General features: G+C 39.6%; 1 protein-coding gene across 2 annotated transcripts in view; it reads right to left on the bottom strand.

Moving 5' to 3' along the window:
- The window catches only part of LOC129775063 (thyroid receptor-interacting protein 11), a 90,368-nt gene that overhangs the window by 4,883 nt on the left and 71,690 nt on the right, over window positions 1-13,795 (bottom strand). For both annotated transcript variants that reach the window (XM_055779272.1, XM_055779283.1), the window contains 3 exons: window positions 8,115-10,744; window positions 3,145-3,308; window positions 2,880-3,083 (listed from right to left, as the gene is read on the bottom strand). In XM_055779272.1, coding sequence (XP_055635247.1) covers window positions 2,880-3,083; window positions 3,145-3,308; window positions 8,115-10,744 — 2,998 coding nt within the window. The remainder of the gene's footprint in view (window positions 1-2,879; window positions 3,084-3,144; window positions 3,309-8,114; window positions 10,745-13,795) is intronic.

Raw genomic sequence — 13,795 nt, 5'->3', positions numbered from 1 at the left:
GTGACTAGCGATGGACAATACTTTGAATATTAAATTTGTAACCATTTTTGCAGAATACAGCATTAATTTTTGAAAAAAAAACCAAGAAACTTACCGGTACTCCTAAATATAGTATATTCAGTGATAAATTTCGTTATGGAAAAGTTCATGTAAAAGAATTTTTCTTGTTTTTTTTCGTTTTGAGTGGGAAAAATGTTGCTGATTTGAGTAACGATTTCCCTAATTGAAGTGGAGAGTGGTGGTTTAAATGTCATGATGTTCCGTTCACGATCTTTCGACAAAACTCCAACCATGTCAGGGACAAACGCAGGAGTTCAGATTTTGTAGAGCTTGATTATTATTCCAATCAAAACAAAAAAGTCGACTACATAGAGTTTGTAGACCACTATTTGAATTGTTTATGGACGATGGGCTGATCACAGCCAATGGAGTGTTATGCGATCCACCCGAGACCTCGAATACTAGAACAAGTTCACCGTCGCTCCTATCAGCAGTTTTTTATCTCAAAATTATACGTCATCTGTACTTCTGGTATGATGTACAACGCGAAACAAAAACAGGAATATTGGCAAACTAAAGGATTATCTCTGTATAAGGTTGTGACATGACTCAATGCAGTATCAATTTTGCTTGTTGTTGGAAGGAACAGTCTAGTCGAAAGTTATTCAAAATGCTTTAATAAAGACCTTCCGGACCAGGGGATAATCAATAATCGGTCAACAAACGGTCAAATTCGTCTATGGAAGTAGCCGAAATTTTTGAAGCAATTCAAGCTCAACATATGGCAGCTTCCGACAGCGAACTGGAAAATCGATTCTCTAAATTGAAAATTTTCTACGACGAAGTTTAGGAAAGAGGGCTTTCCCCAGAGATATCAAGATTCCGTGGTCATTATGGAGGCCGCTGAAATTAACCAGGCCTATCTTGGGACTACCTTGGATGTGTTATAGTTCATGTTATAGTGTAGTGGGACTTACAAGAAACGTTTCCAAATCATACAGTGAGTTTGAAACTAGGTTTGAGTTTGAAAAGTCCAGATTTCAAACTTCACAATTCACAGCTTCGATTGAATTGATTCTTTTTATCAAACCTACGTTCAATTTGCATTGGTGGATAGAGATGCCATCAGTTTTTGGGTGTGAACTAGTGTGAACAGTGTTTTGAACGTTTCACTGTATAACTCACTTTCGTTCGTTCAAATATGATCTTGCAGAAGTCATTGAAGTCCCGTGGCATTCGCAGAAGTCCAGTGGCATTCGTTTTCATTCAACAACAAACGAACTACGAACCATGACACAAATGAGAACCAGAGAACTCTGCTTTTGTTGGTACTTCATGATATACAATCAAGCGAACTAGAACGCCATGATCGCTTCCGGCGCAGAATCAATTATATCCCGCTGGCGCCGAGAATATTTTTACGTTAAATAATAAGCAAATAAAAAAACATTTTGACAACAGCCACTGGGTAGTTCGCAGCTCGATAGGAGCACATCTTTCTCCATCCGAAAAAAAAATCCGAAAAATAGCTGGCAGGCTACAGGGATAATATTGATACTTTGGTGGAATATGTAAACGATATCATTGATATGACATTTTCTATGTTTGTGTGTATGTCTGTCCCGTCGCCCTAGTTATTCTGTGTCGGGTCATGTCAGGTTAACGGGTTAATCTGAATATCTTTTCAACACTACCTAATACACAACAAAATTCTTAAATCTAACACATAGAGCACACAAACGGTTGAAAACGATTTTCAGAATTGAAATGTTCCCTGACCTTCTTCTGATTTATTCTAGCATTTCGGATTGGGGCGTCAAAACATTTCATTTTTCCCATTGCAACAGATAAACTATCAATACCCAATACCTTGTCCGAAAGCGTGCTTCTCTGTGCGATCCGGTGCGTGTGCAAATACATGTCTATATGGGTGCTAAGGTATGACACGCTTGGAACATGCTAATCATAGCCTGATAGTCTGATAGTGCTGACAAAAAGTCGTGCTCGGGTGATAATGATTATGAAACGCCAAATGTGTGTATGAGCATTACAAGTCTAACTAACAAACAACAAAACACCATTCATCCTTGCTTGCTTTTTTGTTATTTTGGTCTCACTGGTTGTTCACTGCTTGCTCGAAACGCTCTGGAGAATGATTGACCCTTTTTAGATGATGTTCAATTATTTCACTGCTAACACAAAAAAAAGTTGGGGGGTTTGGAATGATGATTGAATTTTGACCATCTCGACTAAAAAGTGGATATCAGTTGGAATCCCGGGAAGCGATAACGGTTTAGAAAGCCCAGAATTACCAGCTGATATTGACCTTTCAGTCGAACGAATTCGATGTGTTTGGGTGTGTGTGTGTTTGAGTGATTGGTGCGAGCTTTCTGTGTCTTCCCGGTGTTGGCACCCGTCTTCTCTTTCTGAGGGGTTAATGATGTAGCCCCGCGAAACAGATGTGTTACTTTTAAGTTAGTACAGTTTGCCTCTGACACCGTCGATAGGTTTTTTTTTCTCGCGCACATTTAATCAAACCGAGTAACTTCAGTTACCTGCACTGAACGAGCGCGCGCGCCGTTGGCTGTTAGGAAAACTTAATTAGAAAATGCACACGGAAGGAAAGATAAGGTTGCAATGTAATTGATAAGCGAGGCAATTAGTGGGACCAACAAAACGATAGAATCAAACATGCGCACGAACATACAGGAGGTGATAAATGGGCGATTGCAGGAATTGATTGGTTTAACGTTGAGTCTTATTGAAGCAAAACACACAACCAGATATGTTATCTAAATGGGATAGAGCTCTTCAATGATAGCGCGATGACAGAGGAAGTTGAGTCAGTGACTAAAACGCATTCGACATATAAAACTTACACTCATCTTTCAGTGACGCGACTGTGACTTGGGCAATCTCCAGCTGGTCGGAGATTCTGGCGGCCGCCAGTAGACCATTCTTGGCATCAGTCAACTGCTGTTGCATCTGTCTAATCTCAGCCTTCAAATTCACCTCCTGCTTTTGCGTTTCCTCGAGTTCCTTCCGGATGGCGAACGTCGCCAGCTCGATGTCTCGTTCTCTGTCTAAAACAAAATTATGATTGAATTATTAACAGTACAACAGCGCAAGGACTTTTTCTCTCACTTTTCTGGAACTGTTCTAGCGCACACTGAAGGTTGGTTAGCGAGGCTTGATTTTTATACTCCCGGTCATCGGCAGCGCCTAATTTGGCCGTCAGTTCGTCGCGTTGCTGCAGTAGCAGCTGATATTGCGCCTGCAGTGTTTCGGCATGTTGGTTGGCGCGGATGCTACAATTGTAGAGAACAAATTTTCACAAAAATGCTTAAAATGCTCACCACATTGGAACCCCAAATGAAATCGTCCTAAAAATGCAGATTTTAAAAACATGTATTTCTGATTCGAATGAAAGTTTGTATTCCGTTTGGGTTGAAGGAAATATGAGTTTTTTGCAGCAATTGGGAATTTTTCGACTTGAGTGTAACTTTCGAAAAGGGTGTATCGATTTTAGTAAGAGAAATCTTTGGTAAATTGTATCTCAAAAATAATGAGTCGTACCGAAATAGTGTCTTAGAAAGAGTTATAGAGTACTAGCTGTACCCTGCCACGCTTTGCTGTGGCACATTGTGGTTGAATGGATGAGTTGAATTTTTCATTTTTTATGTTGTAACAACAGTCCTAGATGTGTTTGGTTGTTTTGTATATTGTATCATAGTTTGAGCTCAATCGGTTCCATACTTTTCGAGTTTTTAACGCGCACATAAACGAACAGAAAATTTATATATATATATATATATATATATATATATATATATATATATATATATATATATATATATATATATATATATATATATATATATAAAGACGGATGAGGCAAATCGATAAATTTTAAATCACTTCGAAACACAATTTCAGTTCATGATTTTGTCAAACGCGTGGAAAAAAGATGTTTCCATCACATAGAACACATATTTATTGCTGAATAGTCGATTTTCATTAGAAGCTCAATTTCAGAAACGCACTCTGGTCATATATAAAATCATTTTTCTTCCAATTTTCCAGTTTTTTATGCCGTAACAACACTCCTTGAAGTGGGTTGTATATTGTGTCCAACTTTAAGCTCAATCGGTTCCGTACTTTTAGAGTTTCAGACGAGTACACAAACGAACAAAACATTTTTATATATATATATAGTGATAGAGAATATTGAAACGTGAAAAAAATATCCCTTGAGAAAAAAATATCACTCTTTTTTTTTGTTAATAATAACAAAGGGCTTGCTACGCCCAGCTGCCCGCATGTACTCCTTCCTTTCCCTCCCAGGGTCGGCTCAATTCCAGCCAAATTAGGTTTCTCGGAAAAGGGAAACACCACGTTATAGATTCCTAAAGAGACGGTCTTTATTCAATTTATTGTCTGCCCTAATTCCCTGACTCCTATTCAGAATTATAAGTACTCACAGGTGTGTATTGTGTCATGTCAGGGCCCGCCGCTGATACTCCCTCGTTACTGCGTTGACTTCACTTTCGGCGTAGATTGTGGCCGCCACTGATACTCCCTCGTTCCTGCTTTATTTCTCCGGTTTGGCGGAGATTCGGATCGTCGCCGCCTTGTCCTCTCGTTCGTCGTTCAGGGTGCCGGTACTGATCCTCGGCCACGCCACACGCCACACCGCGCTCTGGTTATATGACGGTAGTCACCGATCTTCTAACTTCTTTACGTTACTACGCGACCGCTACAACCTGCTGGATGGGTTTTGTACGGAAGGTGACTCTTTCTTCGACTTTGTAAAGAATGTCTTTTCGTTCCAATTTAACACGCGATTATATTATTCACTCCAATCGAGAACACGTCTAGTCTCTCTCGCGTGGTTCAGACAAGTCCAACACCCCACTCGCTCCAACCGGATCCTCTACGACCCGCCAAATCCGGGTTGGTTTTTATCGCCTTCAGCACTACCAACCGCAGCGATGTTTCAATGTGTCGTGTAATGTTGTTTGTGCTGTATATAATCCTTAATTCGTGTTGTGTATGACTATGTGCCGTCTTTCTTTTAACCCTTAAATAGCTTTTTTTTAATCTGTCGTTTCAATTTTATTTTAGGTTTTATTTATCGAAATAAAGTTTAGGAAATAGGTATATGTTTCTAATTATATGCGAAGGACCCTATTTAGCTATTTTTTTCTAATAAATAGGTGTTTTCTCCTTTTTTGTTCTTAATAAATACCGTGGGCGGGGCAAGCTTCAACAGGCAGCAAAACCCAACAAGTGACTTGTTACATAATGAAAAAAAACTCAGCCATTCCATGTCAAACCGATATAGTGGTTCTCAGATTTCCATGAAAAGTGGTAGTTTGTTCTTTATCGCAAAACACTAGACTTTTTATGTTTTCGTTAGGATGACCATTTTGATTTTAGGGTGGTGTGAAAAATCTTTTTTTTTTCCATTTATCCCAAAAATTACTTTTTTCAAAAATTCATTTTTGAACTACTGAACCAATACAGATGATGTATATATCAAATCGAAGTCAGCTGAGTTTTTATTAAAAAAATATTGAAATTGCAAAAATAAAGGAATTTATTCCCGTATTCATTGATTAGAGTCGTTTTTTGTTGTTTTCATGGCTTTGGACTAGAGGGCGCTATATATATTTTTTTGAAAGCTGAGGATTTTTTTACATAACGTATCACGATATCAGAGATACTTTTTTTTTCGTTTTTGATATATGACTTAGAAAAAAGTTAACCGATGATCCGAAAAATCATTTTTCCCCTTTTATCCAAAAATGACTTATTGCAAAAATTCGTAACATTTGAACTACTGAACCGATTTAGATGATCGACATATTAAATTGAACCCAATAAGCTAGCTTTCTTTGAAAACGTATCACTCCTGCTAGAAGATTGGATTCTAGCCGCATAGGTCTAGTCTAGTCTGTGCACCCGTGGCCGAGTGGTTAGCGTCATAACTAATATGCCGGGTGTTCGGGTTCGATTCCCGTTCTGGTCGGGGGAATTTTTCGTCAAAGAAATTTCCTCCGACTTGCACTGTGATCACGCGTATTCTAGAGCTTGCCACTCAGAATGCATTCAAGGCGTGTTATTTGGCATAGAAATCTTAACTAAGTACTAATAAAAATGACGCAAGTAATACTACGTTGAGACGGCAAAGTTCCTCTAGGAACGTTAGTGCCATTGAAGAAGAAGAAGAAGAAGAAGGTCTAGTCTAGTCACATAGGAGTATTGAACGAAGACATGTTAAATTTGCGAAATAATGACTCAACAACGAAAAATAACAGCTCTATGCTTTTCGTAAAAAAAAACTCAATTTTATAGAAAAAGCCTCCTATCTTTAACCGAGAAAACTATAAAAAACTAACTCATTCAATAATTACAAAAACTGAAATCCAATTTTTTCGGAAAAGTAGGGCCTGATCACGAACGTCACTTCACGGTGAAAACGAAGTGAATTGTATACAACGTTATTACGGCTGCCACCGTGTGTGTACAATCCAGAAAAGTTCATCCGTCGTGACAACTTTGATGAACTCGGTGTTATTATGAATATCACGATACTGTCATGTCACGGGGAAAAACAGGTATATTTGTCACTTGTGCTGTAGATGATGAAAGCTAGTCACGCGGAATGGAGTAAGTTTAATTTCGTATTTATTTAGCTTTTTTGTACATTTTGAATCTTGTCTTGCTTCTTATGAATAAAAAGATAAACAAACAGCAATTTATCCGCCTGGTGGCATTTTTAGAACGAAATCCTGACGTATCCAGAGGACGTAAATTTGTTTATTTGGATTCGGTAAATGTGCTATGGGATGTAAACAAGGACTGAAAATGTAGATGGACAAGACCCGAATCAGAACGATAGTTATGACGAATAATGCCTTTGTTTTTTTCTTTTTACGTAATAGATATGCAAGATACTGTTTTTAAATACTTCTCTAGTTCTTTTTCCATAATTTTGATATCCGTCTCAAGAAAATCTGTATCACTTTCTTCTTTGGCAAATTATTGAAAGCCATCAGATGTTTTATATGAAGATTATACTGCTGACTAGTTTCTGTTATGTTGTGAATAATTGAATCGAACCTCAACCTGTTTTGTTATAAAGAACATAATGCCATACAAATGAAACACAAATTTCTACATAACTCAAGAACTAATCAAATAAATGGAACCGAACTTGGTATATGGAGGAATTACGGGGCAAAAAATGTCTCTATGGTGGTTCGACACTCCTCCTTCTCTCTAAAGGTGCGGGGGAGAGGTCTTGGGGTGGGGGCTGCATAACTCGACAACTAATCAAGCAAATTGGATCAAACTTGACATGTGGAGGTTTTAGAGGGTGTTATTATGATGGTTCGACACTCCTCCTCCCTCTCTAAGAGATAGGAGGGGGAGGAAATGAAAAATTGATTGTTACCATGCAAAATGTAGTAGATTCGAAAAAGTTTTACTTATTTTTTGAATTCGACATGGCTCCTATTTTATATAAAAAAATAAAAAATAAAATAAAAATACATATTTTAGATATTGGCAAATTAAAGGTTCGTAAATAAAGAGTACTATTTTTTTATCTCAGTGTATATTTTTTTCACGTTTAAACTCTCAGATTTAAACATCAATACTCTATAACTCTTTCTAAGGCACTACACTGGATTCTTGTTTTATGCGACTTTTTTAAGCGATTCTCTTCAAACAAAGCTATTTTTTCATGTGGTTTTCTTGGAATTACGCGATTTGGCGATGCCCAACGCCGTTCCGTTGGGAAGAGAAAGAGTAGAAAAGAAATTGTGTGAGAGCGCGCGTCGGTGATGAGGCAATTTTTTTACGCGATTCTCTCGAACTACGCGATTTGTTTTACACGATTTTCATCAGTCGCGTAAAAAAAATATGTGTATTTTTCTCTTACTAAAATCGATACACCCTATTGAAAAGTTACACTTGAGTCAAAATATTCCCAATTGCTGTGGGAAACTCATATTTCCTCCAACCCAAACGGAATACAAACTTTCATTCGAATCAAAAATACTCATGTTTTGTCATTTGTCGATTGAAAATTGCTCCATTAGACTTACCTCGCCGATGTGAGCGCATTGGTCGACTTCTTAACGTCTTGCTCGAGTGCCTGCAGTTTCTCCTGGGTCTCCTGACAGCGCTGCTGCAGCTCAACCGTCTCTTGCGTATGTGCCTCCTCGATCTCCAGCAAATGCTGTCTCAGCCGTTCCAAGTCCTTCGCCAATCCATTCCTCTGCTCCATCATCTCCTGCTTCTCCTGCTGCAGCAACTTTTGATTGTTTTGCTCGATCTGTAGATTGTTGGATAGAATTTCGGACTTCTCGCGCAAAAACTGTACCTGATCGGTCAATTTGTCGAAGTTTTCAAGCTTCTTGCATTGGGCCTCAAGACCGTTGAGCTTCCCCTGCAGCACAGGACACTTGCTACACTCCGGGCTGGTGACCGGTTCATTTTTCGCAGTCAGTTCGTTCTGCAGCAGCAAGCTCAACCGTTGAATCTCAGCGTGATATTGCACGTTTTCGTTGTGTTTTGTTGTGATCAGTTGGACCAAGTTGTCCTTCTGCTTGGTCAAGGTGTCTACGGTTTGCGTGAGTTCGGCTAACTTAGCGACGTTCTGCGCGGAATGTTCTTCGAGAGCGGTTGATTGTTGGTTTAGTGCCACAACTGTTTCATGGAGCCGGCGTTCAATCTCGTCTTTTTCGACCGCAATGAAGGTGGACTTTTGCGATTCTGCTTCTAGTTTTTGTCGTAACGATTCAATGGCTTTCTCGTTGGAAACTCTGACGGAGTTAAGCTCTTCAATTTTGGTCGCTACTTCTTCTTGCAGTTGTATTGTAACGGATTCCTTCGTTTTCAACGATGATCTGAGTTCGGACAGCTCCGCTTCCAGTTTCTTAACGTTCTCGACTGATGCTTGTTGAAGCTGTTGCAGCTTCAAAACTAGACTAGCATGATCCTCGTTGATTGTTGTCAGTTGTGATTTGAGACTTTCTGTTTCCATCTGGTAGCTTTCGATCTCCATTTGTTCCTTCTCTGTAGTCGCTTTTGATTTAATTTCATTAATTTCAAACAGTAAATTGCTCTTCTCGTTCTCCAATGTCTCCAGTGCCAGTTGAAGATCTTTAATGGTTTTTGACTTCTGCTCCAACGATTCCTGGGAACTCTCAACCTTAGCTTCCAGCTCTTCCCGCTCCTCCAGCACTTCCTCTAGCTTTTTGTTCACCTCCTGATATTCATCCTCCAAGCTCTTGTTCAGCATGCTGCAGTCTTCCAGTTGCTTTTCCAATATCACAATGCTATCTTCCGCATTCTCGTTGATGGTTTCCAGTTTCTTACACTTGAGGTTTTCGATCTCCCCAATCAACATGTCGTTGTTCTTCATCAAGCTGGCACATTCCTTCTCGTACTGCATCAAATCCGCCTCGAGTGTGTCCTTGTTGTGCTGGATGCGAGAATTCTCCGCCTTCAGGAAGTTCAATTTTTCCTGCCACTCTTTTTCCTTCGCATCCAGCTGAACCGAGTTGTCAAATATAACGCTCCGAAGTTCGTTCTGCAGTTCACCAACCTCTCGCTGGAGAAGTTCAACCTGTGTCTGGTCAGGAATGTGTTGCTCCAATTGAACGATTCGCTCATCTTTCGTCACGATCAGAGCTTCCAGCTCGCTGAGTTGACTCTGGATCGCCTTCTCGCTCTTCTGCAGTGTTAGGTTATCCTCCTGCAGGCGATCGCAGTCCTTTTTCCAACGTTCGACCTCAGCCGTTAGCTGATCGTACATTTGGTGGACTTTGTCCACTTCCGCCTGATCGTCTTCTCTCTGGAGTGCGACGAAAGCATCCTCTTCGCCTTTGCGTTTTAGGTCGTCATATTCTTTTTTCATGCTCTCGAAGTCAGCCTCAATCCGGCTGAGGCTTTCGTATTTCAGTGTGATGCTCTCAAGCTTCTCCTGAAGTGTGGAAATGTCGTTTTTGAATGAGTCCGTTTGCTCGTCCAGTGTGGCTTTCTCTGCCGTCAAGCGATTTAACGTGCGATCATATACATCTGATGAGCTTTTTATCCGTTTTTCAGATGCATCTAAACTCTTTCTGAGTTCTCCAATCTCTGCTTCCAGCTCGTCTCGTGTGGCATCGCTCTCCGCTCTGAGCCCTTCCAATTCGCCCTTCAGCTGGGCATTTTCCTGACGTATCGCGTCGCAGCTCTGCTCCAGCATGCTGTAGCTCTCTTTCAACGCATCGTAATCCTTCGCTACGTTTGCCTCCCCCTGCCTGAGCCGCAGCTCATCCTCTAGCTGGAGGCATTTCTCCTGCAGGGCCTTCTTCACCCCGATCAAATTTTCCACCACCAGCTCATGCTGTCGATCCAACTCCTCGATGTTCTCGTTCAGTTCCCGATTTTCCCGCCCAACCTGGGACAGTTTCTCGTTGATCAGTGCATTCTCCAGCTGTTGCTTCTTTAGCTGCTGGCTCTTGTCGACCAGCTGGCGGTGCAGCCGTTCGATGATTTCGCTCTCCGAAGCGGGCGCCTCCAGGGGGATCGTGGTGAGATCCGCTCCCGACCGCGGCGAATCATTGTCGTCATCTTTCTTCGACGAGGACGACGTGGAGGAAATGTTCTGCTCCGGGTCCCAAAACCAGCTGTCCTCGAGGGCGGACGAAGGCGTCGGAGCGATCGATGTGATGCCATGCTGGTGCTCCTGGAAAGAGAAAGAGAGAAGGAAAAGCACATGAAATCTCGCGAGCAAATGAAATATTTCTGAACTACTTGATTTTCAAAAACTAAACGACGTCAAAGTAAAATTCGATCGTGAGTTCAAAACTCAGGGCCCTCAATGACCATCTTTGAATAACTACGTCCACGCAACAATCGTCAGCGATGAAGACCGATCCACGGTCGAAATAAGATCGATTCATCCATACGACTGCTCTACTCTGCAAGAAACATCGGGCTGTTATATTAATAACACACCAATGATCATATCAACTGTATCCGCTGTCCGGTGGTCTAACTGAACAATGGACAAAAACAGAAGGAATACTCTAAAGCCTAAAAAATGGCAACTGTGTAATGTGTTATTTATAGATACGATAAAAATCTGGCTCTGTTACAACTTAAATGCTAATGAGTCTAAATAAATAAACAAATGGGATAAAAAAAGGAAAATTGAGAAAATTTCCTACAATAATCTTCAGCTTGTTGCCACCCCAATACTTTTGTGACGTGACAACACCTGACTTTTTGCGGTTTCCGAGTGTTGAATGTTAATGTTGTATTTTCAGCATTTTCAGTTCCAACACATACAAATGAACTTTGTTCTATGATTTATCAACAAAGAATGAACGTAAAATCCAGTATATTCAGTTTTTCAAAAAAAAACTCGCAAGAACATTCACAATATCGGCATGCGACATGCGGCATGCTAAAAAATCATTTCAAAACAATTCAATGCAACTATGTTCCAAAGTGATATCCGAAATAATTAGGAGCAATTTTTTTTTCTATTTTGTTTGCTGACGGAGGATTTGTGTGAATTTAAGAGTGTTTTTGAGGTTCTTAGTGATTGGTCAAAAGTGATAGCTGTGTTAATCGGTTGAAAACTCAAGTTAAAATTCGTTCCACTGCGATTGCTGCGATTGTTTCCGCCAACATAGGTGATTTCGGATTTTCTGATGCAATTTTGCGAAAGGAGCGGCATGAGAAAATTTGTGGATTGTTTCTTCGAGTTTGTTTATGTTTTTGGGAGTGTTGGAGATGTAGATGGACCACAAATCTTCCAAAAATACATATTTTCCATCAGCCATCATTGGATCCGATTTGGCGCGTGACATGGCTCACCATCCTGTTGTAGGACAACGTAATGATCCTCAGAAAAGATGATCCTCCAGCCAAACATAAAGACCTCGAATGTTAAGTGTGGAACATAAACTTCACTTTTTGCGGACATCCTGAAACTTCTTCGGTGGAATTAATCGGTCTGCGCGGCTGTTGGACACAGCACCGATGCTGAACAGCTTTTCGTTGGAGAACAGGATTATTATTGCTTGCTTCTTCAACACAGAAAAACCTCTTCGGAAGACGGTCGTTTTTTCAAAAGGGTGCCCGATTGAAGTAAGAGTAAATTTCAAATACTACTAAAAACCTAAACACACGAACAAGTGACAACAGGCCCGTCAATCAATGAAATCTTCGTGAAAGAACATTTGTTATAAACTTTTCCAAAGCCATGAAGAAGCCAAAGATCGAAACGGTAACGGATTACATGTTCAAAGTACTAAATCTTACAATCGAACGACTAAAATCAGTGTAAGCAAACTTATCTCGTGGTTTAACATATGTTGAGGTATATACGGAAGAGTATGCTCTAGAAGTGGTTGAGAAAAATGATCGTAAACACAAGGTTAAGTACAACGATTACAAGTTCGTGGTCCCCTACACATGGAAGATGGATTAACACAAGTTCGAGTACACGACTTACCGCCGCAAATGGACAACGAAACGATCGAAAACGAGATGAAACGATATGGTGAGGTCAGGTCAAGATACATGGAATGTCATTATCCCGTCTAGAACGGAATTCTCATTCAAACGAGATGGATTTGGATCTAGAATTGATCGTATTTATGTTTCAAACGATCTTAAAACGAAAATTGTTGGTGCACGATCCAACGAGATTTCATTCTCAGATCATAAAGCGTATATTTTGAGGTTAATGCTGCCTGGATTGGGTGGGACATTAGGTAGAGGAGTCTGGAAGTGTAAATCCATGATAATAAATCATGAAGTTAAAGAACAGTTCAGAATGAAACGGCGGTATTGGGTGTCTCAAAGGCGTTATTACCGAACATGGATAATTTGGTGGACTGAGTACGTAAAACCTAAAATTGTTTCTTTTTTAAAATGGAAAACAAAACTAGTGAATAAAATTTTTTATGATTCGATGAGAATATGGTATGGAGCTTTGAATAGAGCTCATGAGGAATATTTGATCAATCCAAACAAAATCGCTGAAATAAATCGGATAAAAGGTATCATGTTGAAATTACAAAGAAATCATTCTTTGACAAAGGTAAAGGAAAATGAAGTTTATCTGTCAGGAGAACCAGCTTCTTTGTTTTACGTGTATGATAGAGTTAAGAGATTCAGTGAAACAAGTATCAAAAGTTTGGAAATTGACGGAATCAACAAACCATACGGAAATTGTTGGTCACATAGTGGATTTTTACAATAATTCTTTCAGTTCGGAGAGAAATGAGGAATATAATTATTTTGTCCCGAATTAAAACTATACCTCGAAAGAATCGAAGAAGATTTTATTTATACGTTAATAAAAACTGCGAACTCGAAAGATTTATCTGGATTTTTGGGATAAAGTTTAGACGGAGTTTACTGAAGTAATTAATGATATTGTAGCAGGAAATGTTCATAAAAAAATCTTCGATGGGATGATTGTTCTAATAAAGAAGAGCAACCATTCAGATTCCATTTCCCAGTTTAGACCAGTTACCTTGCTTTGATTACAAAGTTCTTTCGAGAGCTTTAAATTATCGTTTGGAGAAATTAGTAAAATATGTAATTTCTCTAAATCAAAAATGTGCTAATAAACAACATAGTATATTCGATGCTACGTGTGCACTGCGTGATAAAATTGTAGAATTCAAAATAAAGAAAATTAGAATGGGCGTTTGATTGAGTGGAAGATTTCTTTTTAATCGACACCATGAGAAACATGGGAATAAATGAAAGATTT

This window comes from Toxorhynchites rutilus, chromosome 1 (genome assembly GCF_029784135.1).
Source record: "Toxorhynchites rutilus septentrionalis strain SRP chromosome 1, ASM2978413v1, whole genome shotgun sequence".
Classification (NCBI taxonomy): domain Eukaryota; kingdom Metazoa; phylum Arthropoda; class Insecta; order Diptera; family Culicidae; genus Toxorhynchites; species Toxorhynchites rutilus.
This window is presented reverse-complemented; position numbering and strand designations above follow the sequence as displayed.